This window comes from Camelus bactrianus, chromosome 5, assembly GCF_048773025.1.
Source record: "Camelus bactrianus isolate YW-2024 breed Bactrian camel chromosome 5, ASM4877302v1, whole genome shotgun sequence".
Taxonomy (NCBI): Eukaryota; Metazoa; Chordata; class Mammalia; order Artiodactyla; family Camelidae; genus Camelus; species Camelus bactrianus.
This window is the reverse complement of record NC_133543.1, coordinates 99,516,217-99,543,115: the sequence shown is the minus strand read 5'-3', so window position 1 is coordinate 99,543,115 and position 26,899 is coordinate 99,516,217. Positions and strand designations below refer to the sequence as shown.

The 26,899-nt window shown below is 37.3% G+C and overlaps 1 protein-coding gene across 8 annotated transcripts in view; it reads left to right on the top strand.

Annotated features, from left to right (window-relative positions):
- The window catches only part of USP40 (ubiquitin specific peptidase 40), a 76,983-nt gene that overhangs the window by 23,091 nt on the left and 26,993 nt on the right, over positions 1-26,899 (top strand). For 6 of the 8 annotated variants that reach the window (XR_834791.3, XR_006722358.2, XM_010948165.3 and 3 more), the window contains 11 exons: positions 4,441-4,741; positions 7,354-7,435; positions 8,935-9,106; positions 10,938-11,022; positions 12,038-12,108; positions 12,817-13,139; positions 15,362-15,485; positions 16,810-16,867; positions 22,286-22,339; positions 23,098-23,186; positions 24,430-24,516. Coding sequence is in view for 6 of the 8 variants with exons in the window: in XM_010948165.3 (XP_010946467.2) it covers positions 4,441-4,741; positions 7,354-7,435; positions 8,935-9,106; positions 10,938-11,022; positions 12,038-12,108; positions 12,817-13,139; positions 15,362-15,485; positions 16,810-16,867; positions 22,286-22,339; positions 23,098-23,186; positions 24,430-24,516 (1,446 nt within the window). In the remaining 2 variants the exon portion in view is untranslated. Of the gene's footprint in view, positions 1-4,440; positions 4,742-7,353; positions 7,436-8,934; positions 9,107-10,937; positions 11,023-11,404; positions 11,550-12,037; positions 12,109-12,816; positions 13,140-15,361; positions 15,486-16,809; positions 16,868-22,285; positions 22,340-23,097; positions 23,187-24,429; positions 24,517-26,899 lie in introns of those variants that run through there. The other 2 variants (XM_074364514.1, XM_074364515.1) reach the window with 2 other exon arrangements.

Sequence of the window (26,899 nt, the reverse complement as noted above, 5' to 3'; positions counted from 1 at the left end):
TTTTTTTATAATAAGGTTTTTAAATTATAGTTTTAATTTCTTTGTAGACTTATTTAGATTTTCTATAATAGCTTCTTGCACTAATTTAACTGTAGCTAAATTTGACATGTTATCGTTGTCATGCAATTCAAAATATTATGTAAATTTCCTTCTGATTCTTTTTTTTTTTTTTGACCTGTGAGTTTTTGGAGGGGCATTGCTTAATTTCCAAGTATTTGGGGTAATTCCTAGTTATCTTTTTGTTATACCTATAAATTGGTGTCTAATTAATTCCATTGTACTCTGAAAACATGCTCTCTTTGATTTCAGTTCTTTTGAATTTATTGAGACTTGTTTCATGCCTCAGAGTATGTATTGTCCATCTTGCTGAATGTTTTCTATTCACCAGAAAAGTTAATTTTCTGCAGTTGTTGGGTATTGTGTTTCATGAGTGTCAGCTAGGTCAAATTGGTTAATAGCATCCTTTATTTCTTCTCTTTTCTTACTAATTTTTCTGTCTTTTTGTATCAATTAAAGAGACAGTAGTTTTTAAGTCTCTAACTATAATTGTGGATTTGTCCTTTCCTTTTTTCACTCTTGACTGTTTTGCTTCGTGTATCTGGAAGCTGTATTATTAGGTGCATACACATTTTGCATTGTTATGGCCTCCCAACATGAAATACCCCTCCTTTATCTCTGCTAATAGTCCTTGCCTTGAAATCTGTCTTTTCTAGAATTAATGTAACATACAAGCTTTCTTATACAAGTATGTCTCTTGCAAAGAGTGAAGTTCTGTTTATTTTGGAAAATTGTGATTTTTAAGTAATTTATTCTTGTTAAGTGTCAAATTTGTTAGCACAAAGGGATTTGAAATATTACCATATTATCCTTTTAATGTCTGTAGGACCTGAAATTATCTACCCTATTTAATTTCTAATACTGGTAATATATGCTTTTTAGCTTTCTTTTTCATCAGTCTTGCCTTAGGGCTTACCAAGATTATTAAATTTTTCAAAAAACAACTTTGCATTTGTTGTTTTTATCTATTGTTCATCTGTTTTCTATCAAATGATAGGATTTGACAGTCTTTTCCTTTTAATTAGAATGTTAATAAGTCCATTTGTTTTTAATATATTAATTGATATAGTTGAGTTTGAATTTGTCATCTAGCTATTTGTTTTTTATTTGCCTCTTCTGTTTTTTGTTCCTTTTTTCTGTCTTTCTTGCCTTTTGGATTAATCAAGTAATTTTTAATGTTTCATTTTTTTGTCTCCTTGATTGACTTTTTAGCTATATTTCTTTGTTTTACTTTTTTACTCTATGGATTACACTATACATAAATTAATATTATAAATTATAAACCAATAGTATACCAGTTCATGTACAGGCTAAGATATATACAATTGTATAATTCCATTTCCCTGTACTCTTCCTTCTGTGCTGTTGTCTTATATTCTACCATTATATGTAAATTCACGATGTGTACCTATTTATTTTAAACACTTAAGTGACTTTTAAAGAAATTAATGAAAAAATCGTGTTTTATCCATTCTGTTTTCATTGTTCTTTTTTGCACGCCCAGGTTTGCATCTAACATCATTTCCCTTCAACCTAGTGAACTTCCTTTAACATTTCTTGGGAGTCTAGAACTGCTAGCAAAAATACTCTCAGCTTTTGTCTGAAGTTTTTATTTTGCTTTCATTTTTTGATGGTGTTTTTGCTGAACACAGAATACTAAGTTGATACTTTTTAATATTTTTCTTTCCCCATCATTTTCAAGATGTTATTCTATTATGTTTTGACTTTTATTTTGGCTAAGTCAGTGTCATTTAAATGTAATGTCTGTTTTCTCCATCTACTTCTAAGATCTTTCTTTTATCTTTGGTTTGTAGCAGTTTAACAATAATGGGTCTCAGTATGGTGTTCTTTGTGTTTATTTGCTTTATATGTGCTAAGGTTTTTTTTTTGTTTGTTTTGTTTTTTTTTGTTTTTTAATCTGTGGCTTGTCTTTCCTCAGTTTTGGCCATTATGTTATCAATTTGTTTTTCTACTCCATTCTCTCTCTCTTCTCCTTCAAAAACTACAATTGCATATATATTAGACCATTCAATATTTTCTCCTAGATCTTATATATTCTAGAGGGAGATTCTTTTTTTCCTTTCTTTCTTCTTCTCTTCTTCAATTTGGATAATTTCCATTGATCCATCTTCATGTTCAATGATTCTCTGCTATATCCAGTCTTCTGTTAAGCCAAGCCAGTTAACCTCTACTGAAATTCCCCATCTGAACCTAGTCTATCCATCCTTTCCTATAAATTAACATATTTTAATAGCTGCTTGCTATTATAACATCTGGATTATTTCGGGATCTGTTTCTATTAACGTTTTTTCTCTTGTGAATTGACTATCTCATCTCTTGGTTATACTCACATTGTCCTATTTCTTTGCACATCATATACTCTTATATTGCCTACTGGACATTGTGGATGATGTGTTGTGGAGACTGTGGATTATGTTATTGTTTCTAAAGAGTTTTGCATTGTATTCTAACAGGCTTTTAAATGATTTTGAGGCACCTTGATCCTATGAGAGCTTTTTGGGCTTTGGTTGGGTGGGTCTGTTGCAGTTTTGCTGTTAGTCCTAGGGAGTAGCTCTTAGTCCTGGGGCCTGCGTGGTCCTCCCTCTCAAGGCAGAGGTTAGCAAACATGGTCAATCTATGGCTGCTGCCTTTTTTTGTACATCCCTCAGCTAAGAACTGTCTTTACATTTTTCAACAGTTTTTTTTTTTTAAGTTATAGATACTTACATAATGTGTTCAAGTTTGCTTCTTATCCCATAAAGCCTAAAATATTTACTATCTGACCCTTTACAGAAGAATTTGTCAACCGCTGACCTAAGACCTGGCCCTTCTAGGATTTCAGTGCAAAGCCTGAGGTGTTTGTTATATGCGTCTCATTAACAGGACTTCAATTCCATGCTCTTTCTACCCAGCAGCAGGGCGCTAAAATCTCTGCTCCGATCTTGAGTCTCCCACCTTGCTTTCTGCTGGTTTCTTGCTGTCCGTGTACTTTTCAAGAGTCAGCCAAGGATTTGAGGGGGATTTGATGTGGATTCGGGCTCCTTTATGGGATTTTCTCTTTCACTTCCTGGCTGCTCTGGCTTTCTTAAATTCTGTTTCCTCAGTCCAGTAAGACTCCTGCCCTTTGCTTGAATTCTGTTCTGCCGTGCTCTGCTGCAAACTGGGAAGTGGTGGATTCATGTAAAACTCACCTATCTTGCTTCCCTTTTTTTGAAGGATTATGTCCCCTCTACTTTAGGTCTGCTTTTGGTTACTCTCCAAACAGTTGTTTTCATTATTTTACCTGAAGTTCATAATTTTTAACCAGTACGACGAGTTCTCTGCCATTTCTGGGACTAGACTACACTGAAGTTTGAGGCTTAAAAGAGTTAATTCTCCACTATCAAACAAAGAAAAAATTCACTATACAGAAAGTTCATTACTCAGAGGTTTCAAATTGTTGATATTTTATTGTACTTAAAACAAATTAGCTACTAAACTATATTACCATCTGTTATAGTCAGTGTTCACAATATTGCCTTTGGGTCATGTGTCCTATACCCATCTGTTTGATTAGAGAGTTGGCATTTCTACAGATTTTTTTCTTTCTAGGAGAAAAATGAGAAAATCACCTTTCCATATTGATTGGTGAGCTAATGAATGTTACATATACCTCCGAAGTGATGTTCTGTATAAAGTAGTTTGTGCTGAGAGAAAAGGAGGAGATGCGAGGCCACCTCGAGCTGGGAGAATAAGAGGAGAGTAGGGCAGAGGGTAGAAAGGTGGGAGAGGCAATGCGGAGAGAAGTTTTCTTCTTCCTAATCCTTTAGCCAGGAGAACTTGAGAACTAGTCTTTGGGATTATGACTTAAGCCTTTCTATGTTTTGATTTCCTGAGCTAGCCTGTCGGCTCCCAGGACAGACAACATTTAATTTAGTTAATTGAAGCTTACAATCATGACTTTATCCCAACAGAATTTCTCTGAGTCAGTAGTTTGAAATTACCTTCTGTTGTGCTTCACTGTGTAATTGCCTTTGTTTTGTGCTTTGTTTGTTTGGATTGCTTTAAACATTTCAGAAGTGTTTGTTCTATCTAATCTGTTTCAGTACAGGACTTTTGAAAAGCAACATTATTGAGATACAGTTTAAATATTTTTAAGATTATGTCATGGCAGCTTTCTCCCTTGATGTAACTGTTAGGCTGTTTTACAGACAGCACTCTGGTTTTTATTAAATGTTTTATTATGGCCCAAATGGATTTTTTTTTTCCTCTTAGCTGGCCAGGCTAAAAATAAAGGTGAAGTTAAAATATCTAATTACAGAAAGGAAGATAAAGTTTTTTTTAATCATGTCTAATTTAAAAAAAAATTTATTAACCTGGTGTTTGTTCTTTATTTCTGTGTAGTTCTTACAGCTTCATTCTCAGATATTTCTGCTCAGTTCAGATGAAAGTACAGTTCGTCTATTGAAGGACTATTCTCTCCAGGCTGAGTCTGATTTCCAGAGGAATGATCAGCAAGTTTTCAAGACACTTACTTCAAAATCCCCAGGATTAAATGATAGACCCTCGTGTCCCCACTGGTTTGATATAAATGATTCCAAAGTCCAGCCAATCAAAGAAAAGGCCATTGAACAGCAATTTCAGGGTAAAGAAAGTGCCTACATGTTGTTTTATCGGAAATCCCAGTTGCAGAGACCCCCTGAAGGTATGGAAAGATAAATGTTCCTATTTGTTCACTTTGATGAGCTTAGAAGATAAATATTGAATACTATTTGAAATTTTACCCTTTTAGAAGAAGGCTTACTCTTGGAACATTTTAAAATATTTTCAAGCTAATAATAAGAAATATACCAAAAGAAATTTAACAATCTGTCATTTTGTAGAGATTATTTATTTCTGTTTTTTCCCCTCTAATAATATGAGGCCATAGTTTGATTTTCAGAATTGCATTTTCTTGGTTCATATCATGATTTCTTGTTGTGGGGACAGACTTGCTTGCCCTCTGCTCAGGCTGGGCTCTGTCATTTGGCCATGTGTTGCCTTTGAGTTTTCTGTGGCCTTGGACTCGTTTTCATGTGTTCCTTTTTATTTTCCTTTCCCTCAAGGTAATAAGTCTTAGCAATTGAAATACCTCTGAAGCCCTCTTTGCTGAATCTTCTAAGAGATCTCATACCATGAAGGTTAAACACTGAGACCCACAATGATAAATTTTTGAATTGAAGCTGCTGACATGAATCAGTCTGTAAGACTTTTTGATCACTTCCCAAAATCTACGCATGCAAGAGCGAAAAACCCTAACTAGGAAAGCTCTTTAGATTGATACATATGTCTACTATTAGAGATGAGGATACTGTTCTTAGAGAATGAGAACAGTGATCATTTTTATAAGAATAAGAATAAAGCAGAATTTGCATATGAATCAAAGGAAATTAACTCTCTGAATCTGAAACAATTGCATAACTATCCTGTTAACCAGGAAGGGCTTTGTTTTTTTTCTGAGTGGGAGAAAAAATATATATGTAATGGTTCTGATAAAAAAATTGGGGAGCTGAATTCACAGTTAACAGAAATATATATCAGTTTCTACAGGTGAAGTATCGTCTCTTTCACTGAGTTGAACTTTAGCACATACTTAATTAGAATATGTGCTAAATGGCGGTTTTCCAGTTAGCTGAAGAATTAAATATAGGTCCAACCAAAATCTTGATGGACTTTTTTGGAAAATAAAGGGATAGAAGTTGGCAAAACAACTCTACAATTCACCTGGAGAGGTAAATTAATGAAAATTGGAGGGACTACTCAAGGATAATTTACTCTATCAGTAAAAATAATTGCTATAGCAAATAAGACAGTGTAGTACTAATGCAAAGAGGTGGACAGATTATTGAGCAATAAGCCCAGAAATTGACCTAAGTATTTTTAAGATGTTAATCCATGAAAGGGTAGCTTTTCAGGTAAATAGGGGAAAAATGAATTACTCAGTAAATATAACTGGAAAGTTGGTAGTTGCTAATCACTTGAATTAGGAATTAGTAAATCAAGTGATTATATTTATCACTTGAATGAAATTATTGTTCCTTTAATGTTTATGTTAAAAAGGAGCCTTAAAATGTATAAAATATAAATATTTTAATGCTCTTAAGGTAGAGAAGACTTTTCTGAGCTTTAAAGCAGGAAAAAAACATTTAAGGGAAAGTGATACAAATCTTAAACAATACCAAAAGGCAAATGGCTAATGGAAAACAGCAAAATATATAACAAATTTATTTCCCCATCTGTGGGGTGCTCTTACACACACTGTGTTCTGTGTATGCTCAGTGGTAAATTGAGAAAAGGACATAAATAATTCATGTACAAAAGAAGAAATAAGAACAATCAATAAACTGCAAAAAAAAAAAATTCCACCTAGTCCACAATCAAAAAATGTGAATTATAACAGCAGTGAGAGATGACTTTTTTCCTACCAAATCAAATATTTCTATTAATCTAGTTCTCAACAGTTGGCATTTTACAGCTGGTAGGTATGTAAGGTAATGCAACCAGTTTGGTTGCATATATTTAAAAACCTGAAACCAGTAATTCTATTTCTACAAATTTGTCTTGAAATAATCAGAGCTGTGTACAAGTATGTTCAAAGCTGTTTGTAATGCCCATAATTTTATAATAGTGACTAACTGAAAGTCACCTAAATGTCTAACAGAAAAAGATTGATTTGATTAATTATGCTATTTATAGAACGGACTACTATGCAGTCATTTAAAGCTTTGGAAGAATACTCGCAATATATGAAACAACAAAGCAAACTACAAATTTGTTTAATATAATCCTAGTAGCTTTAAATAAGGTTGGTGTGTGTGTGTGTGTGTGTATGTACACATACGTGCAACACACTGTGTAGGAATAGAAAAAAGACCGGAAGTATATGTATCACACTTCAGCAGTATCTCCTAGGAGTGGAATTACAGGTAATACATACTTATTTTAAATTTTAAAAAATCATCTCCAGAATTTTTACAGTGACCAATTATTACATTTTTTATCAGGAAGAAAACAGCAGCTGTTCTTTTTTAAAAGTATATTTAAAAAGAATTGAAGAAATAGAATTCTTCTAGCTTGGCTTAAAGAACTGTGTACCTTTTATTTGTTCTAATGTTTTCAATTTTCAGGTGGGAAAACTGAGATCCAGAGAAAATTCATATTCACACAGCTAGTAGAAGCTTTCCTACCTCCCAGCACAGTCCTTTCTGGTTTTCAGTGCTACCTTCAGCAATCAGATTTTATTAGGCAGCACAAGTTAACGAAAAGTTTTGTTCACAGCTCGCGCTAACCCAAGATACAAGGTTCCATGTCATTTACTGAATGAAATGGATGCAGCCAACATTGAACTACAAATAAAAAGGTAATTTAAACTTACTTTTTAGGGTTTGAATGGTTTTTCTGGAAAACAAGGATCTAATTTAGGTCTTAAGTATTCGGTAATGAAAATTAAAAAGGAAAAAGTCAACTAGTTAATGCCAGTGTCTTTTTATCAGCCACTGAATTTTTACAGTCAGAGTATCTTTTACTTTGAAATTTCCCTTACCTTTGAGAGGGGATGAAATAATGACACTTAAATGCCATTGCTTGGTAGAGATTGAAGTCTGGGAAAACAGGAGACATCTGGGAGCACGTAGTTGTGCTGCATGGGTTTCATCCTGGCCTGTCAGGTTATTCCTTCGGCAAAAGAGAGCCTAATATGAAAGTCATCCCGTGTGTAAGTAGTTGTGGAGAACTGTCATGTGAGGTGGGCAGCAGGAAGGAAATGTGGGTTCTACAGGCTGTTCGGCATAATGTCAGTCTTGGGCAAACACCTATCATGGGTTATTAAAGGGCTGGTTGTGAGAACTTGATGATCTCAACATTCTCTTTTGAGATCTAACCTCGGACCCAAAAGAACTGGTTCTTTATTTGCTCTCTGGGTTGGTGGGACACTGGATTAGGGATGAATGTACCCATGGTCTCCTTGTGGACCCCAGGGGCTGGTTACATACATTTTTATTACTGATTTGAAGCTGAGGGGGGAAAAAGCAGGTAGATTGAGTGGCAAATCAAGATCAAAGGAGACCTCAACAAAAATCAAGACACAAAATATACAAAACAGAGTAAAATATCTTAGGTGAGAAAAATAACTAACCTGCATGGGTGTTGTGGACTCACAGTTGACATTAAAAAACAAAAACCAAAAACAAACAAGAAAAACAACCTATGGGGTTTTAGTTAGCCAGCACTAAGCCTTTTAATAGGGTCATCAGAAAGCATGCTGCCTTTGGCCACATGCGCAGAAACGTGTCACAGGTGCCTAAGGTGATGAGAGCCCCGTCCATCTCCATTGGTCAGCTGCCTGCAGTGGCTTTGGAACTTGCTTCACAGCAGCTGGGTGGGTTCAGAGACCACCGCCAGCGCAGAGCTGCTGCTGAGGACACTTGACCTGGAGAGAGTAGACTCGCGAGGTCGTGGGATGGACTTCAAATAGTTGCTGGGAGGGTCTGTGGGGTCCGTTGGAAGTAAGGAGAAAATAGAAGTTTGTAAATCTAGCACTTGGCACAATTACAGGAGTGTGCTTTTAGCATTTTGTTCATAATTATAATCTCAGGATTGGAAGATTTCAAGTGTCAGTATTTGTTCAGAGTAACTTTGCAGTGTGCATTAAAACCATTTTCCTAGGAATTCATGGTGGTGGAGCTGTTAATTGAGAAGCCACAGTGAGTCATTTTGGAGCATGGAAGAGAAGGATGTTCATTATAATTACTTAGGGGGAGTGGAGAACTTATTTATATTGTAAATCAAATATTTTGGTTTGAGATGAAAGTGTCTGTTATAGAAACATTGCATTCATGTGTTTTTTATGCCTCTTTAAAGGGCAGAGTGTGATTCTACAAACAATAATTTTGAGTTGCATCTCCACCTCGGGCCCCATTATCGTTTCTTCAATGGGGCCCTGCACCCAGTAGTGTCTCAGACAGAAAGCGTGTGGGATTTGACCTTTGATAAAAGAAAAACGTTAGGAGATCTTCGACAGTCAATATTTCAGGTAATTTGGCCTCATTTCCTCTTAATTTAGACATTATAGTCAATCTTAAGCTGGAGTCTCCTTTTCAGAAATCCTATTTAGGACACGTCTATTTATTTTTCAAAGCTGCTTAGGAAAGTCCCACATCTGCCACTTCTATAGAAGGATGGCCCAAATGTTCCCCCCTTACTTGTAAGTCTTACAAGAGGCTTTTCTACACAGTCAAGACTCACACTGTCCTGCCAGCATGTTTTCAGGGGAGACTCAAGCCTGGTATATTTAGTTTTGGGGCAAGAAATAGTATACGATTGTCCCTTTGGGGAAAAATTAATGAAAGAATTTTTTTTTAAGAAGTAAAAAGATAAAGAGAATTATGTTGTATAAAACCAAGAGCTGCTAAACAAATAAAAGCAGCTAACTCTTCTGCCTCTCAGTACGGAACAGCATTTATTAGTAAGATGCCCAGGTGAAGGAAAATGTCTGCTGGTCTGTAGTAAAACCAAAAATTGCTGTAACCAGTCTCCAAACAATTTATCCAGTTGTGTTTTAATGACAACAGTGCTCTATTTTACTTACAGTGCTTTCATATAAATTGTATCATTTGATTCTTTAACCTCATGAGGCCCTGCTAACCCCATTTTAAAGATGAAGAAATTGTGATTTAAAGAGATGTATCTAGTGGCTTGCCCAGGGTCAGACATGTAGTCAGCAGTAGGACTCCAGCCCTGGACCACCTAGTCTTTCTTTGCTTTTAGTGATTCTTCACGCCACACTACTTCCTGATCAAGGAAAAGGAAGATAGAAAATGTAAGCTTTTCTTTTCCTCTAGAAATAAGTGCATTTTCTGAAAAAACTGTCAGTTACCAGAATTATTAGCATTCTTTTGATTTTCCTCCTATACTAAGAAAAGCAGGCCAATTTCTTCTTTAGTTGATTTGAATGATAGTTAAATGTTGGATCAGTATTAGGATTTCTAAAATTGTCTAATATTTCTACACTTCTCCATTGAAGGTTTATTTCTGAGCCAGTCCTGGCAGTGCTGATAAAGGTGGACTTGGAGGTTTGACCCTGTATGGGGTGACATTTCAAGTAGAAAAGACTTTATTCAACTGCATAAGTTCTAGATTCACTCCAGTCTGCTCTTTGGTGTTTTAAGTGCGATCTCTGTTACCTTAGAATTAAGGCACCGGGGAGAGGCTGTGAGGTTGACACAGTTAAGTAATCATGTGTGAGTATGAGATTTCTTTTCAGAACTATCTCGTAATACTGTGGAGAGAGACTGAACAGGACTGACCTTTATGGGTGATGTTTTGGGCACAGTCCCCAGAGTCTTGGATCTAGAAATTTAAAAAACAAATCCCTGAGAATCTATTAAATAAACTAGTAATGCCACTTTTTAAATTTACAGTGGGAGACATTCTGTTCAAGAAGCAAGGATATTTGTCAATGCTAGAGTCAGAGCTGCTTTTCCCTAAACAGGACTGATTAAAGACATAATTTTTGCTCTTTTGGACAAGAATTCCTGGGCTGGCACGCTGGTCGGTTTAGCTTGATGAAAGTGGTTTTCCCCTAAATTAAGTAGAGTTGCTCACGTGGTCGCTGTGCTCTTTGTGTATGCCGGGATTCTTCAGCCACTAATGGGTATCAGATTAACCATCTTTGGATTTGACTAATTTAACAATGAAAGTTGTCTTTCCACATTTTTGGTGCTGGGTGGGGATTGTCGTATTCACTTGCCTGCTCCCTGTGTCAGCTACATAAGTAAACTGGCGCAGTGCTCTTTTTATTTAACCTGGGAGAGGGATCTGTATGTTACTTTTCATTGTTCTCTTCTTTCATTCATATTCTGCAGCTGTTAGAATTTTGGGAAGGAGATATGGTTCTTAGTGTTGCAAAGTTTGTACCAGCAGGACTTCACATTTACCAGACACTTGATGGTAAGATAAATATTAAAACAGCAACTTATTTTGTATATTTATATTTTTGTGGGGCTCATCTGTGATTTTCTACTCCTGGCCAGTCTTTCCCCCTACCTGCTACTGTTCTTAGCTATGTAGGTTATCATCACATTGATTTTCAAACAAATAATTTATCCAGTTTATAATGTCTTCAGTAATATGTAACATGTGAGATTTTGCTAACATGGTAATGTTTTATATTTTCTGAAATTAAGGCCACTTCTCTACCTAAACAAATTTTTTTGAAAGGCTTTGGAAATCTTTTTTATATTACCAGGTTTTTGAACAAAATGGTTTGAAACCATTTGAATCTTCATTACTATGGCTTGGTTTTGTTTTTTTTTTTTTACCCGACTCTCAGTTTCAGATTTTGTAGCAAAACAAACAAAAGTACTTCAAGAGCTTAAAAGTATTTCCTTTGAATAACAGCAAAGCAATAATAGCAGTAGCAACAGTAACTTTTATCTTGGACTTCATGGCACCAAATGCCAAGATAAGTGTTTTAGGTAAGTTATTTGCTTTTCACAAAATTCTTTTATCCCCATTTCATTAATGAGAAAACTGAGGCATAAAGACTTGAAGTCCACAAGGATGTACAGCTGATTAGTGGTGGAGTGAGAACCATGTGACATGTAAGCCTTGGCCCTGATCACAAGGTCAACTACAGTTGACCTTTTACATTAACTCTTCATTCCTGCCATCATGCCCACGAAGCTTATGTAGCTACATGGGGAAATGCTTACAGGAAATGAAAATCACACACACACACACACACACACACACACACACACACACAATGGAAGAGTGCGATGGAAGGAATAAAGATAAAAATAATATAAAATAATATCAATATTACAAGCAGAATTATTGCTTTTTTCTGAATTTTCCTTAGAATTCTTTTTCAAACAGGTGTTGAAGTGCCTCGGCACTTTGTTTAGTTAAAGTGGTTTTGATGATCATGAGAATGGTTTCACTGGTAATCTCATCTTCCTAGGAGATGACCTGATGCTGTGTGAAGTTGACATTGCTGACGGGGAAGACATCTTTGTGTGGAACGGGGTGGAGGTAAGCAAGTGTTGAAGTGATAACCATGTTCATGATAGTTTTGAATTTTTTTTAAGTTATTGTGATAAAATGTTATTCAGCATATGTAACAGCACTTAAGATATTATAAACCTGTTGAAATGTCCAATAAATTTTAGGTACAGTGTTGATTATATGTTAAGGAGCTATTTATAGAGCACCTCCACAGTGCCAGGCTGTGTGTCAGATGCTGCACGCAAAGGTAAATAACCAGTCTGTGTCCTTCACTCTGGCACTGCTGTGAGTCATAGCATTGCTCTGAGGTGAGTGCTGCAGGAGGGTCTGGACATACTCTCGGTGGGGACTCAGAGGGGGCCACTATCCTGAGTTAGGTAGTGATGGAGGGGACTTAAGGGAGCAGAGTGAATTTTCTGAGTCAAAAAAGGGGCGAGGAGCATCTCACTCAGTGGACTGTCCTTGGTCCATCTCATATTTACCACTGCTGAGGACTCATACATCTCTGTCTCCACTTTCAGATTTCTCTCCTAAAAAGTAAAAGATGGCTAAGAAAAAGCTTCAAAAGAAAAATCTAAAGTTGTTCTCCTGCTACTTGAAAGACAATTGGGGAAAGTTTATCTCACTTGAGAAAAAATAAGAATTGTTCTACAAGAGTCTTTTACCATGTTATTATGCTGACTTAAGTTTGGCAAATTTGAACTGTGCGTACTAGTGGTTGACTTGATGTTGTAGGTTGGCGGAATCCAGATTCCAACTGGTGGTGACTGTGAACCTCTGCTTCTGAATGTTCTTTCTCTCACTCCGAGCGGTGAGGGAGGAGAGTGTCAGCAGTTGATAGAATCTCCACGTGTCTTTCCATCCAATGCACAATTAGGCACGGTATTCAGTGCCCTTGCAATCCCAGAAGGAGTCGTCGTCCTAATCAGCAATACTGAATCTATAGGTGAAGAGAGTTGGACCACCGTTCCCAAGGAAGACTTGAAGAAGACATTCAGAGAACAAGGTCTCAGAAACGGAAGCTCAATTTTAATTCAGGATTCTAGTAGTGATAACAGGTAACATGCTAAAAAGAGAATTCTTTTTTCAGTTATTTTAATTGCAGTGCTATTTGTTAGAACTCTGAAGCTTTATATTAATAATGATAAGTTAAATGCTTCTTTTTATTTCAAGACATTGTGTTTGATACATTGTAGATAGGAATGTTCTTTGTTAGGCAACCTGGAGAAGAATGATACTGTGTAAAATGCAATGTGAGTTTTTTGAAGGGGAGGTCAATGTGATAGCTGAATAATGCAGGTGTGGGCTACACAGAGTCTAGATTAGTTGGCTGTAAAGCGGAATCCTATCAGATGAATTCTGATTAGTACTTGTTATAAAACTGAGGGCATGTTGTCACAAAGAAATTTCCTGAAGTTTTTCATGAGGAGAGTAGTACAGTCCCAGCTAAGTTTGTCTGGCTGTTCTGTCCCAGGACCTCATGAGGCAATTCAGCTTTTCGTTATAACCATGCTCGTGATGCTTCAGGTCCTCCCAGTGGCCCTACCTAGGCTGTTTCATGGGGACTCACGCCCTTGACTCCCGTCGTCACGTTTGAAGCTTGGAAGTGCTTCCCTCTCTGGTTCTTGTTATCTGGGTCTGTGCCAGTCCGTGTCCGCAGGGGGCATGTCACTCACATATCCCCGCGTACTTCGGCACGTTAGAGACTTAGGTTATGGGCAGTAAATCGGTCCCCTGCTTCATCAGTGCTGTGTGTATACCGAGATTACAGAGGCCCTGCTTTATTATTCATTAGTGGCCGTGACCTAGGGAAGCAGAGCCTCGTCTGCTTGTGTTTATTTTGTATTACATTTATCACTGTTACTCTTTTGGACAAGTGTTTTCCAGCCATTTATTTCCCCATCTTGTTTATTTAAAAGTTTATTATATATTTATTTTTAGAAAGTAATATCCATTCATTAGGGCTTGGGAAGTGCAAAAGTGAAGACAGGAGACCCAGAACAGCATCCCTGCACCACTCATGCAAGGACCGGCACTGGTAGCTTTTTTTTTTTTTCTAAGCTCGAATAATTGGATTTTTGTTTTAAAGATTTTTTTTCTTTTTAAACGTAGTAATTATTTTGTAGATAATTAGTTCTGTCCTGCTTTCCCCCATGTTTGAAGGCTCTTCATAAACCTCGTTTCATGGCTACATGATAATCTATGTTGATGCCATAGTTTATGACTGTGCTCCCTTGTGAGGCAGTGGCTAACGACAAGGACTTGGGAGCCAGCTGCCTGGCTTTGTTTCTGGCTTTATCACTTACTAATAGTAATAGTGTGACCATGGGAAAGTTACTTCACCTCTTTCTGCTCAGTTTCTTTTCTGTAAAATGGGCGTAATAATTAGTACCAACTTCATAGAATTGTAAAGATTGAAAGTTAAGTGCTTCCAAGTGTTTGCACATAGTCTCAGTGGTAGATATTTTAAGCTAGCATCCTTATCATCATCTAGTATTTCATTATTTTAGGGTGGTCTTCAGAGAACATCTTTGTGCTTGAAACTTTGTTATATTTAGGATTGCTACCTCAAGTCCCTAAGTGGAATAACTGAAATGAAGAGTAGACTTGTGCTTTATGGCTCTGCTGCACACTCTCAAAGAGGACTTCTGCCGGCCCGCTCAGTGCCTCTGTGTGGATTAGGAAGAAGTCACTCTTTCCTCAAGAACCTTTACTTCTGTCTGTAGGATAATTTTGTCAGAACAAGATGCTGCACTGCCATTTGCTCTCATAGAATTTTTTTTAAACTGTACAATGAAAATACACAAACACCCAGTGTATATGATGTGAATGACACCCAGTAGATGTGATACTTGGGTTCAGTGCCAGTCTCTGTGCAGGCGTGCATGGCTGTCCTGACACAAACTGCATCCAAGTCCTGTGAGTGGACTTCTGGCATGGGTGCTCTGGTTACAGTGTGCAGGCAGAAGTCAGCAACTGATAGTTCAGTTACAACAGTTCACTTTGAAAAATATGGCAGCAAATTGTGTATAAATCAGAGAGTATTTGGAGGCGTGAGTATAGACTCCATAGAATGCTCTCTAGCTGCCATGAATAGATAGTCAGCTTTCAGAAAGTCAGCTCAGTAGAGCTTGGTCACCTTCCATTAGTCACGTGAAGTGACATGTGCAGAAGTTTGGGGAAGTGATGCCTAAGGAAAAGCATTAATTTTCTGGCCCTCTCTGAGCCATAAAAATGCGGTGTGAAGACACATTTTTTAAAAATGTCTTTTTACCTACAGTTTGTTGACCAAACAAGGGAAATGGATCACTGGTGTGAATGACACTGACTGGCTCCAAGTTAAAAATTTATGCCAATTAGAATCTGAAGAGGAGCAAGTTAAAGTATCAGCAACTGTTAACACAGTGAGTAGACTGTGACTTAACATGTGATTGGCAGGTTTTTAGTTAATAGAACTTTATTTAGAAGCTATACCTTAATCTTTCAGAACAGTTGTCTCAGGAGGCTTCTAAATCTTAAGAAATCACCTTTTTACTTGTAATGTTTGATTGTTGCTTATTTACCTTTGTTAGCCCTTGGTATATTTCCAGAAGATATGTGCCTTTTTCCCCCTCTAAAGCCTAGAATTAGAATGTGGGCGTTACCTTTGAAATTAGTTCATGGAATCTTCTGGCTTTGATAAGTATGACATTCTATTTTCAAGGGTCTTTTCTGTATTTTTTGAACCAGATATATGTTTTGGTTTTGTGTTGTTTTGTTTTTGTGGGTTTTTAAAGTTCATCTTAAATTGCTTTACAGTATACTCTGTGCTCCGTATAAAGCCATTTGCTTTTAAAAGGGTTTTTCAGTTTTTCATTTGAAGCCTATTTTGCTGGTTTCCTTAAACATTATTTCAGAAAACATCTTTCTACTTTTCTGTAGTCTCAATTCATTAAAGTTTTTTTCCTGTAACTTTATTTTTAAAAATTTAGAATGTTTTCTTATATATAAAATTATAATTTCTTAAGGTACATTAATATTTGTTGGCACAGTAGCAGGGACAGCATAAGGTCAATGCCCTAAAGCTCAAGAGACCTACTGCCCTGACTCCAGTGGGAGGCTGGTGTGGCCCTTGTTTACTTCAGGCTGTGTTCCTCCTGGGCACAGCGTGGGGCACAGCATGGGGAGGTAGAGGTGCTGATTTCAGACATCAGTCTTACCCTAAATTTCTACAGTTTTATGCCCTAGAGGCAAGTAGTCTAAAAAAAAAAAATTTTAAATAAAGTAATTTAAGTAGAAGTTTTAAATAGTACCCTTGGATTAGTATTGTACTTTTTTATGTTATTAATGCCTATTCACCCCGAATTCATCATTCTTAACAGAAAGATACAGGCTTGCCTGCAGTTTCTTTTGTTTGCTATAATCAGAAAGGTTAGTTGTTTGTCAGCTTTTTGCCTTTCTAGCTAGTGTTATTTCTTTAGTTTTCTGAAGTTTTCTGTAGAAGGCCTTTTGGTTTCAGTTATCATCAGTTTGATAAAAACTTAACCAGGAACTAAGTTTTTGCCATTGACTTTGTAGAAGAGAGAAAAATGAATTTCAGGGATGGAAAAAAATTTTTTCAAGTAAGCAAAAACTAAATGAAAGGTAATGAATAACACAGTCTGTAAATGTAGATACCAATAATCTTCATTTTCCTCTCCTCATTGTTTTTAACTTATACACAGTCATTAGTTTATTTCTCTATTTTAGGTGGTGTTTGATATTCGAATTAAAGCCATAAAGGAATTAAAATTAATGAAGGAACTAGGTAATCATTTACATTTGCTTTTGATTTTTTGGTTTAATTTAGTTTTGTTTGATTTTTAATTTAAAAAAATATGGGAGTGTAAAAAATAGTTTAGGGGAAAGTTACATATCTACCACCCAAAATGGACAAATGTTAACATCTTGTCATGTGTTTGTTTTTCTTGAAACATTACAAATAAATTGAAAGTCCTCTACGTTCTCCTCCTCAGATCTAGCCTCCCTTCCTCCCCAGATGCAATGAGTATGTCTGATTTGGGTGTGTATCTAGTTTGTATATTCATACTGTACTATGTATATTATACTTCTGTATATATATATGTGTGTGTGTGTGTGTGTGTACTGTATTTTTACCTTTGTATAAATTCTATCATAATGAATAGAACATTCTGCAAACTCACTCTTCACTCAGCACTAGGTTTTCTTTTACAGTTTTGTTGAAGTATAATTTACATATAAAATATGTAAATGTATAAAGTTGCACAGCCATCACAGCAATCTGGTTTTAGAACATATCCATCACTCCAAAAAAATCCCTCATTCCCATTTGCATACCAAGACCCTGACAGCCATTCATCTACTTTGTCTCCTTCGACTTGCTTTTCTGGACATAATAGGTATTGTGTGTCTGGCGTCTTTCACGTAGCACACTGTTTTTGAGGTATGATTCAGCATGTTTCAGTAGTTTGTTCCTTTTTGTTGCTGACTAGAATTCCATTGTATTAGTATACCATGTTTTGTTTGTTCACTACCAGTTGATGGACACTTACATTGTTTCCACTTCTGGGCTTTTATGAATAATTCTGCTGTAGGCATAGTCTTTGTGTGGACCTATGTTTTCAATTCTCCTGGGTATATATATGCAGGGTTGGAATTGCTGGGTCATAGGGCAAAGTATGTTTAACTTTTTAAGAAGCTACCGTACTATTTTCCAAAGTGGCTGAATCATTAAAATACCTGCTAGCAATGTGTCAGGGTTACAGTTTCTTCACATCTTTGCCAGTATTTGTAATTGTCTGTCTTTTTGATTTTAACCATTTAAGTGAATTTGAATTAGTGTCTCATTGTGTATTTAATTGCGTTTTCCTGATGCAGTGATGGTGGGCGCCAGTGATGTGCTTACTGTCTGTCTGTGTAGCCTAAGGGTCCTGTTAAAACTGCTAGAATTAATACGTGAGTTTAACAAGAACTCAAAATCAATATGTGAAAATCCATGTATGTTTGTCTACTAGCAATAAAAAATGGAAAATTTAAACAATAGCATAAACTATCATGAAATAATAAATTAAGAAAACATTTATAATAGCATAAACTGTCATTAAATACAAGACCTGTACACTGGAAACTAGAAAACATTGCCATGAAAAATAAAAACTCAAATAAATGGAGTGATATACTATATTCTTGGATCAGAAGACACAATATTATTGAGGCTAATTCTCTCAAAACTGATTTGGACATTCAGTGCATCCTCACTCAGAATCTTAGCCTATTTTTTTAGAAGTTTGACAAGCTGATTCTTAAATTTATATGGAAATGCAAAGAACCTGAAGTATCCATAACAGTTTTAGAAGAAAAAAACAAAGTTGGAAGAGTTACACTATCTGATTTCAAGACTTACTCTGAAACTATAGATATCAAGACTGTGTTGGCATGAGAGTAGTCACATAGAGCAGGGGTTGGCAAGCTGTGACCTATAGCCCATTTCTGCATAGCCGGTGAGCTAAGAATAGTTTTTACACTTTAGAGGGGCTTTTTTAAGAAGAAGAATATGTAGCAGGGATCATAATGTGGTTTGTGAAGCCTAGAGTATTTACAGAGGAACTACATTGAAAAGCCACAAGGATGGTAAAACCTAAAACTATAGAAATTTCTGAGGGAAAATAGGAAATCTTTGTTACTTTTACCATAAGGAAAAGGTTTATTAAGATAGGACTCAAAAAGCTCAGACCGTGAAAGAAAAAAAAAAGTCAATTGGACTGCTACAAAATTTAAAACTTTTTCAAAAGGCATTTGAAAAGGCAAGCCACAAACTGGAAGAAAAAAATGTAGAAAACACATATTTGACAACAAACTTGCATCCATGATATTTTAAAAAAATACTTATAGCCTAATCAGAAGACAAACAACCCAAATTGGGAGGCCACCCTATGAAAGAAAACCAATATGTGCAGGGCAGGATGCTCATTGCCATTAGCCATCAAACTAAAGCCGTGATGACACATCACCACACACTCAGTAGAATGATTACAATTTAAAATGCTGACAAAATCAAGTGATATCACAGATGTGGAGCAACTGGAACTTCTGTGTATTGCTGGTTGGAGTGTAAAATGAGTCACTTTGGTAAACTTGCTTATTCCTTATGAGTTTGAACATTCACTTACCAATTCTCCTAGATCCTTACCCAAGAAAAGTTAAAACATATATCCTTACAAATACTATACATAAATGTTCATAACCAAAAACAGGAAACTATCCAAATGTCCGTGAACAGGAGAACAAACTGTGTATCCATACAACGGGATACTATTCACTAAAAGAAGGGAACTACCACCCCATGCAAAATATTGATGAATCTCAAAGACGTGCCAAGCAAAAGAAGCTAGACACAAAAAGACTGTGTACTCTTAGGATTCCACTTAATGCATGAAATTTTCAAAAAAGAAAGCTGAAGCTGTAGTTACAGAGGCGGGTCAGGATTGGTGGGGTTGGGGGACTGAGTACAGGGTGGCGTGAGGAAGTTTGGAGGGGGCGATGCAAATTATATCTCAGTTTTCTGGTGGTTACTGAGTGTTTATCTCAAACTCTTCAGATGGTGCACTTAAACTGGGTGTTTCATTTTAAGTAAATTATACCTCAGTAAAGTTGATTAAAAGTAGATGGTTTATGAAAATGGATAGTTCATTGTCTCCCCATGTCACAGGTCTCCCTTCCTTCACTCATGATCCCTTCCACACTATTCTTCATATAGCCAGTGATCTTCTTACATGTACGTGAATCACAACGTCCTGTCAGCTTCTGCTCAGTGCCCTGTGGTGCTCTTCCACTGCTCGTGGGCTGCTCCCTGCTCCTGGTCTCCAGCAGCCTGCTTCCTCTGACCACTGCCTAACTGGCCTCATTGCCATCTGCATCTGCTCCTCGCAACACACTTCCTGTGCTGACTTTCTGGAGTTTCTGGTGCACAAGCTCGCGTCCCACCCTGAGACTTTTTAGTCCAGTAATCCCTTTGAACTCTGTCTTGTTTACTCTTCATCTACTAATTTCAGTCCTTTATTTGGTCTCAGCTAAAATGTTACTACTTCCCTTGTCATCCCCAGCTGCACGGCCTCAGTTGGCCTGTTTTACTCGAACACCCTGAACTTCACTTCGTAGCGCTTTCGCTGTAGCTACCTGTGCTTTGTGTGATGAGCGATCACCTCCCCAGTTAGATGAGGCTCTTTGAGGACAAAGTCTATGGCTGTTTTGCTTAGTACTATGTTGTCAGCTTCTAGGACAGTGCCTGACACATGGAAGATACGTGGCGTTTGTTGAATGAAAGTGAAATCTTTTTTTAAAAAACAGTATTCTAAATGCATTTTTAAAATTGGAGAACTCTTTGCATAAGAGTTGCCGCCAGGGAGTTTGTGTTAGAATTCTATGCTAGCTTCGTGTAACTGTAGTATAAGGGCTAGAACTGAGGGAGCTCAGAAAGAGATTCGGCTCTGCTTGAGCAAAGTTGGAACTTCTAAGGCGCGTGCCATTCTTGCCCTCTCAGAAGGCTCTGCTACTTCACACTCCCCCACTTCATATCCAACTTGGTAAGAATTCTGTTTGGACTAAAAACTTGGTGTGCTCCTTCCCACAAAGCAGGGATCTTGGTGTCCTCCAAATAGGGCACACCGAGTCAGAGAAAAATAAGTATCACGTGATAGCACTTACGTGTGCAATCTAGAAAAATGATGCAAAGGAACTTATTCACAAAACAGAAGTAGACTCACACACATAGAAAACAAACTTACGGTTACCGAAGGGGAAAGGAGGGGAGGATGAATTAGGGATTTGGGATTAACAGATGCGCACTACTATATACAAAATAGATAAATTACAAGGACCTACTGTATAGCACAGGGGATTCACTATCTTGTAGTAATTGGGAAAGGAACCTGAAAAAGAATGGATAGATACAGATATAGATATATATGACTGAATCACTTTGTTGCATACCTGAAACACTGTAAATCAATTATACTTCAGTTTAAAAAGAAAAAATAAGATACCCTGGCCCTACCCATTTAATCATAAAAATCACTGAACTTATTTTAAATCTAAGCAGTCTCTGCACAGTTTCGACATGCATGAATTTCAGTTACCACCATCATTATGTACCGTCAGTTACCCAGCAGCACGGTTCAGATTTCAGCGGCCACCAGATATTACCTAATAATTGCATCAAGTACAAACTTCGCTAGAAGCTCTTTACACATCACGGTAAAGTAAGATGTGCATCATAATCAGTGACCAGTTACTTCACTCGTTAAAGTCTGCCAGTGACTGGTCACTGCGTATCTACCAATTTCACCACACAGACAGCAGAATGTGTAGTCTATTGCCTCCTTTTCTCCCGGCGGTAAACCCTGATGACATTTTATAAGATTGGATAATCGAATTGGCCAACAACAGTGAAAGCACAGAAAAGAAACAAAAGTGTATGGAGTTAACGGAAGAAAGCTGCCCGCGGGCCTGCTGACCCTGCTGGCGTCCGAGAGACTCCAGCTGTGCAGCCAGAGGAGCTTAATGCACACGAACCCACAGAAGTGAGGGACGTGGTTGTGACGAGGAGGATGAAGATGTCCCAGAGGAACTGACGCCGGCAGAAAACTTCACACTGAAGGAGCTCTTGGAGACATTTCTTGAAATTGAAAGCACAAAATATAAAATACTGGAAGCTAATCGAAACTTAGAAAGAGGATCATCACTAGGGGCCAGAAAAGATGCTCACTGTGTATTGCAAGCTGCACAATGAGAAGGAAACCCTGTTTAAACCATTCTTGATCCGTGTTTTACAAAGAAAGCATTTTAATTCCCAGTGTCCTGTAGTGTTTTAAATTACAGTGTGAATATTAGTTTTACTTTTTTTCATTTCACTATAAACGTATAAGTGACAGTGTTTAATATTTTGTCAGAAATTTTTAAAGGTCACAGTACAGTCATAATTTTTCTTGTTACTGAGATTTCTTTGCATAGTCAGCTTGCCACAGCATTCACACGGCCCTGCGCTGCGGTGCGCAGGGAAGACTGCCTGCTCCTGGTTTTTTGTTGTTGGGGGTTTTTTGTTCCTTTTTTGTTCCTAGCTTCTTGTGGCTTCCTGCTGATGACCACAGTAGAGTGTCTCTTTGGTTTTCTTTGTTTGGTGCACTAACCAGCATCTTTTTATTTGTAGCTGAGAACAGCTGTTTGAGACCTATTGATAGAAATGGGAAGCTTCTTTGTCCAGGTACATCTTTTTGGTAGCTGACACATATCTGTACCACCTGTCTTTCTTAATGCTTTTGCTTTCGATAATGGCTTCCAGTACCCTTACCTTTTAGAAACTGGTTTATAGGACATATTGTCATCAAAGTGTCTTCTTTGTGGATTACAGAAAATCTTAACCAAAAATTCAGAAGCTTCTGTTTTCTAAAGTAAAACACTTATCTTTCTGATTAGCTGATGCTCATTTTAGTCATGGTTTTGATCTTGTTATGTCTTTTTAGATTTATTATCAAAGATTTTTATTAGTTTTGCTACTTTTATTGTGATACAATTATCACAGTAACCAGAGTCTTGGTTCCTGCCTCTGGTGTGTCTTATTATTAGGCTTAATTTAGTCTGACTATTAATGGTAGTCACTATAGCAGCATTAAACTTGGAAGAAGCTAGCCCGTCATGCATGAATCAATTCAGAACATCTGGCTTTTAATCCATGAAAAAAACAGCCCTTTGCTTTTTGTTAAGTATGAATCTAGAACATTCCATAGTTGCCTCTTACCTCTTAGCGTTGTTGTACAGGTAACAAGAATAATACGTTTTAGAGTGAGGAAATCTAAAATCAAACACAGCTGTAATTTATGTAATCCTTTTGCATGGAGTGCAACTCTACTTTTTTCTTTCTTGACATTCGTGATTTTCAGAGAAAGGCTGATTTCAGAACATTATTTTGCCCAAGGAAGTAGAAATTAATAACATTTACTGTGTTACCAAATTTCTTTATAGTGCTAGACAGTTACACTCTGAAGGAAGCAGGATTGAAGATGGGGAGTTCGTTGGGACTGTGTCCTGGAAAAGCGCCAACGTCCTCTCAGGTAACAGGAGGTCACCTGACAGATCAAAACCACCCTTCCGTGAGCAGAAGCTATTAACTGTATAATTCATTCCTTAACTACTGCAGGAATACTGTTTCTCTTAAAAGTTTTCTTTTCCTTAAATGATACCTTTTAGGCCTACGTCCATATAGTTCTCTGTGTTTAAATCAAAAATATTATGTCAAAGAATATTCATAAGATTCTTTTTCTGTGAAGATTTTGTGGTTAAGGGGGATCTTTAAAGTTGGGTGGCCACCAGTTTCAACCATTGTATTTCATAAATTCTAAAATGCACGCTTTTCTCCCACATTTTAACGTCTGTGAGATTGTGATGCATCTTACAATCGGTGGCATCCTGCAGTTGTCGCTGGTGCTGCTTTCTCCTGCTTAGTGGCACATAAGATAATAAGTAACAACCAGCAGCATTTTAGGTTTAATAAAACACAGTATACTGATTTTGGACTTAATTACTCCCTGTAATAATGTAATACTCTTACAGCAGCTGTGTCTTCATCAGTCTTCCTTTTACCTATAAAATACTATCAGGCTGACCTTTGCCAGGAGCCCTACCTATTTAATAAACTTTTATTACAGTTCAAAAGTCATAATGAAAAAAGAAATCGTAATGATGTCCTTCCTATTAAGATTCTGTATCAAGGTAATGAGCTGGACTCATGATCCCTATGGTTCCTAGATCCACATCCCCTTTAACTTGTTCTTCCTCGAACTCTAGCAGATTGTAGTGCACAACAAGCTCATAGGGGGAAAAACATGATAAGTGAGAGTGAGTTAGAAAGTAAAAGGAAGGCTGTAAGGAACTGAGTTGACAAGAGATCAGATTTACATTTTTCCTGTGGGTTCCTGGGAGTTTAAGTATATGGGACCTCTGGGCAGAAAATAAGATCACAAACTAATGACCCAGAAAAGAACACAGGTAGTGCTTACAGTGTATTACCATTGCAGAGCTCTTTGAGGAAGGACTGAGAAAGAGACGGAGATCATAGTAGAATAAATAATATCTGTGAGAGGTGTGTGTAAGGAGTAGCAACATTGGTGGTGAGGTAGTCAAGATTATTGTTTAAACTGTAACATTAAAATACCCAACGTAGACTTGTTTTTACATAATTAGAGATTTTTATTTAAGTTTTATGACCATTGGCTTTTCTTTTTTGGAAATAGACCATATATTTATAGAATTTTTAAATTTGTATTAAACTGCATTTATACTTCTGTCTTGATCTAGCTGTTCCTGTTTTTTGCCGTGGGGAGTGATGTTCAGCCTGGGACAGAGATGGAGATCATAGTAGAAGAAACGACGTCTGTGAGAGATGTAAGTCACTTTACTTTGGGTGGGGCGGCAGGTGGGGTCTGTGGGTGTTTGGCATGGGGAGCAGTGGTAACCTGTGCTAGGATTTTGAGGTCCTGAGGCTAGGGTTTACATTATATACTTTAAAGAATTCTGTACTCATTAAAGGAGTAGTTTGGGGTACTTGAAAACTGGTGAACCAACTATAATTTAAAAAATAAGATTACCGATTACCAGTAATACATGTTTATTATAGAAATTTGGGATATATAAAAATGGATTAAAAGAAAAAACACCTCATTATCCCTTATCCCACTAATATTAACCCTTTGGCATATTTCCTTCTGGTGATTTTACTTTATATGTATGTATAATCGCACACACACTGGTATGAATGTTTGTGTGTGTGTGATAAAGCAGTTATGTTGGTGGCACTGAGAACTGGGACTTTCAATATTGGAAAACGAGAGACAGATAACATCAGTGTGGTTAAATAAAGCCTGTACTCCTGAATTTAAATTAGAAGAATCAGAATTAACTTGATATATTTTTTCTTCTTTGAAAAAATTATTTTTCTAGCTCTGTCCCCTGAAACGGCTTTTGGAAACAATAATCAACCTGGTAGTGGCAAGCACCCCAGCACCTAGATTATGGTCACTAAATACCGTTTCCTACTAGAAGGAACCAGGGCTTCTTGGAGTAATGGCTGCTTCTGTATCTAGATCGGGAAAGCCTATGATGTGCCTAGAATGTCTTATCAGGACAGAAAGCAGTGAAGCTGCAAAGACTTCTGGGATCAGCATAGAGACTCAAGCCAAAAGAAGAGACTCCCACTGGTCAAAGATAAGACAGTTTGAACCTCAGTGGGAATAATAATGAAAATTGAGTGGTGCACATACATAAAATCCATGAGCTCATACGGACCCTAAAAATACCATAGTCATTGTTCACCTATAGTGGATGCTAGGTAGCCGTAAAGGAAAGAATCAGGCATGCATTCTGTTTCTCTTCTGCAAACTGTACCTCCCATTAACCAAATAGATGATGAGTTGTTTTTTAATAGACATATCCCAAATGATAAAATGAAGAAAAAAAATTTAGATTATCACAGTTTTTCAACTCCTAATGAATTAATGGATCTATACAATGATCCTGAAAAACTGCTAATAGCCCCAAAAGAGCAGCACCTGGACATTAAAGCTCAAAACAATACCTGTGCTCTTCTTGCCAAAACAAAAAACAAACAAAAAGTGGACCTGAGTCCAGTCAAACCTCTAGGTCTGAGTACTGGTTTATAAGAAGTACAGGGCTCAGAGGGGCTTGTTAAGTGTGTCACAGGCTTGCAGTCAGCACAGTCCTGAAGTGGAAAAATCCTCCTCTTCAGGAAATCAGTTGCAGCGTGAGGCAGCCTATAGGCTAGAGAGACCTAGGAGACACAGTAAGTAGATGCAAAGTATGGAACTTATGTGGCCCTTGATTGAAACCAAAAGAGCTTTAGTAATTAATAGTTTAAGAGAAAGTAGGGAAATTTAAACACTGATTAGATATTTGTTATTTAGGAATTACTAATTTTTAGGTGTCATAATTATTTAAGAGTTATGTTTTTTAAAATAATCTTTATCTTTTAGAGATGAGTACTGAATATTAATGAATGAAATGAAATGATATCCAACATTTGCTTCAAAAGAGTCGGGGAGCAGGACGGGGAAGTGGGTAGGGGTACTGACAGACAAGACTGGCCACAGCAGGGATTGAGACTGAGGGATGGCTGCTTAGAGGTTTGTTTTCCCAGCTTTTCGTTTGCCTTTTAACTTTAGTGTCTATTAATTTCAAAGCATGAACCACAGAACTTTCCAAAGGAGCAATGTGTATCATATGTCTTTCTTCTGTTCTGTCCCTAACCCATCACAGGCAGACTGGCACCCTGCCCTGCCACTGACACTGCCCTTATCAAGGCCGCCCGTGGCCTCCACGTTGCTGTGTCCCGTCAGCAGGTCTCCGTCTTCATCTTACTTGCTCTCTCCGCAGCAGCTGACGTACCTGATGACTTCTGTCACTTGCTTCCAGAAGATGGCGGCTCTTCAGGCTTTCCTCCCACCTCCCAAGCATACCCCTTCTCAGCTGGTGTTTCCCCTTCCCTCTACCTTGTGAGCACCTTCGTGCTCAGTTCTTAGACGCCACACTTAGGCCTACAGCTGCCCCTTGGTTGTCTGAGTGTCATCCCAAATTATACCACACCCACAACGGAGCTCCTGATCGCTCCCAAACGCACCTCACCCACATTTTCCTTTTCCGTTACAGTGGCTCCATTTTTCTACTTGCTTAGGCCAAAAACCTTGAAGTTATCTTTTCTTTCTTACTTCACAATCAGTTTTTCAGGAAATCCTTTTGGTTCTACCATCAGGAT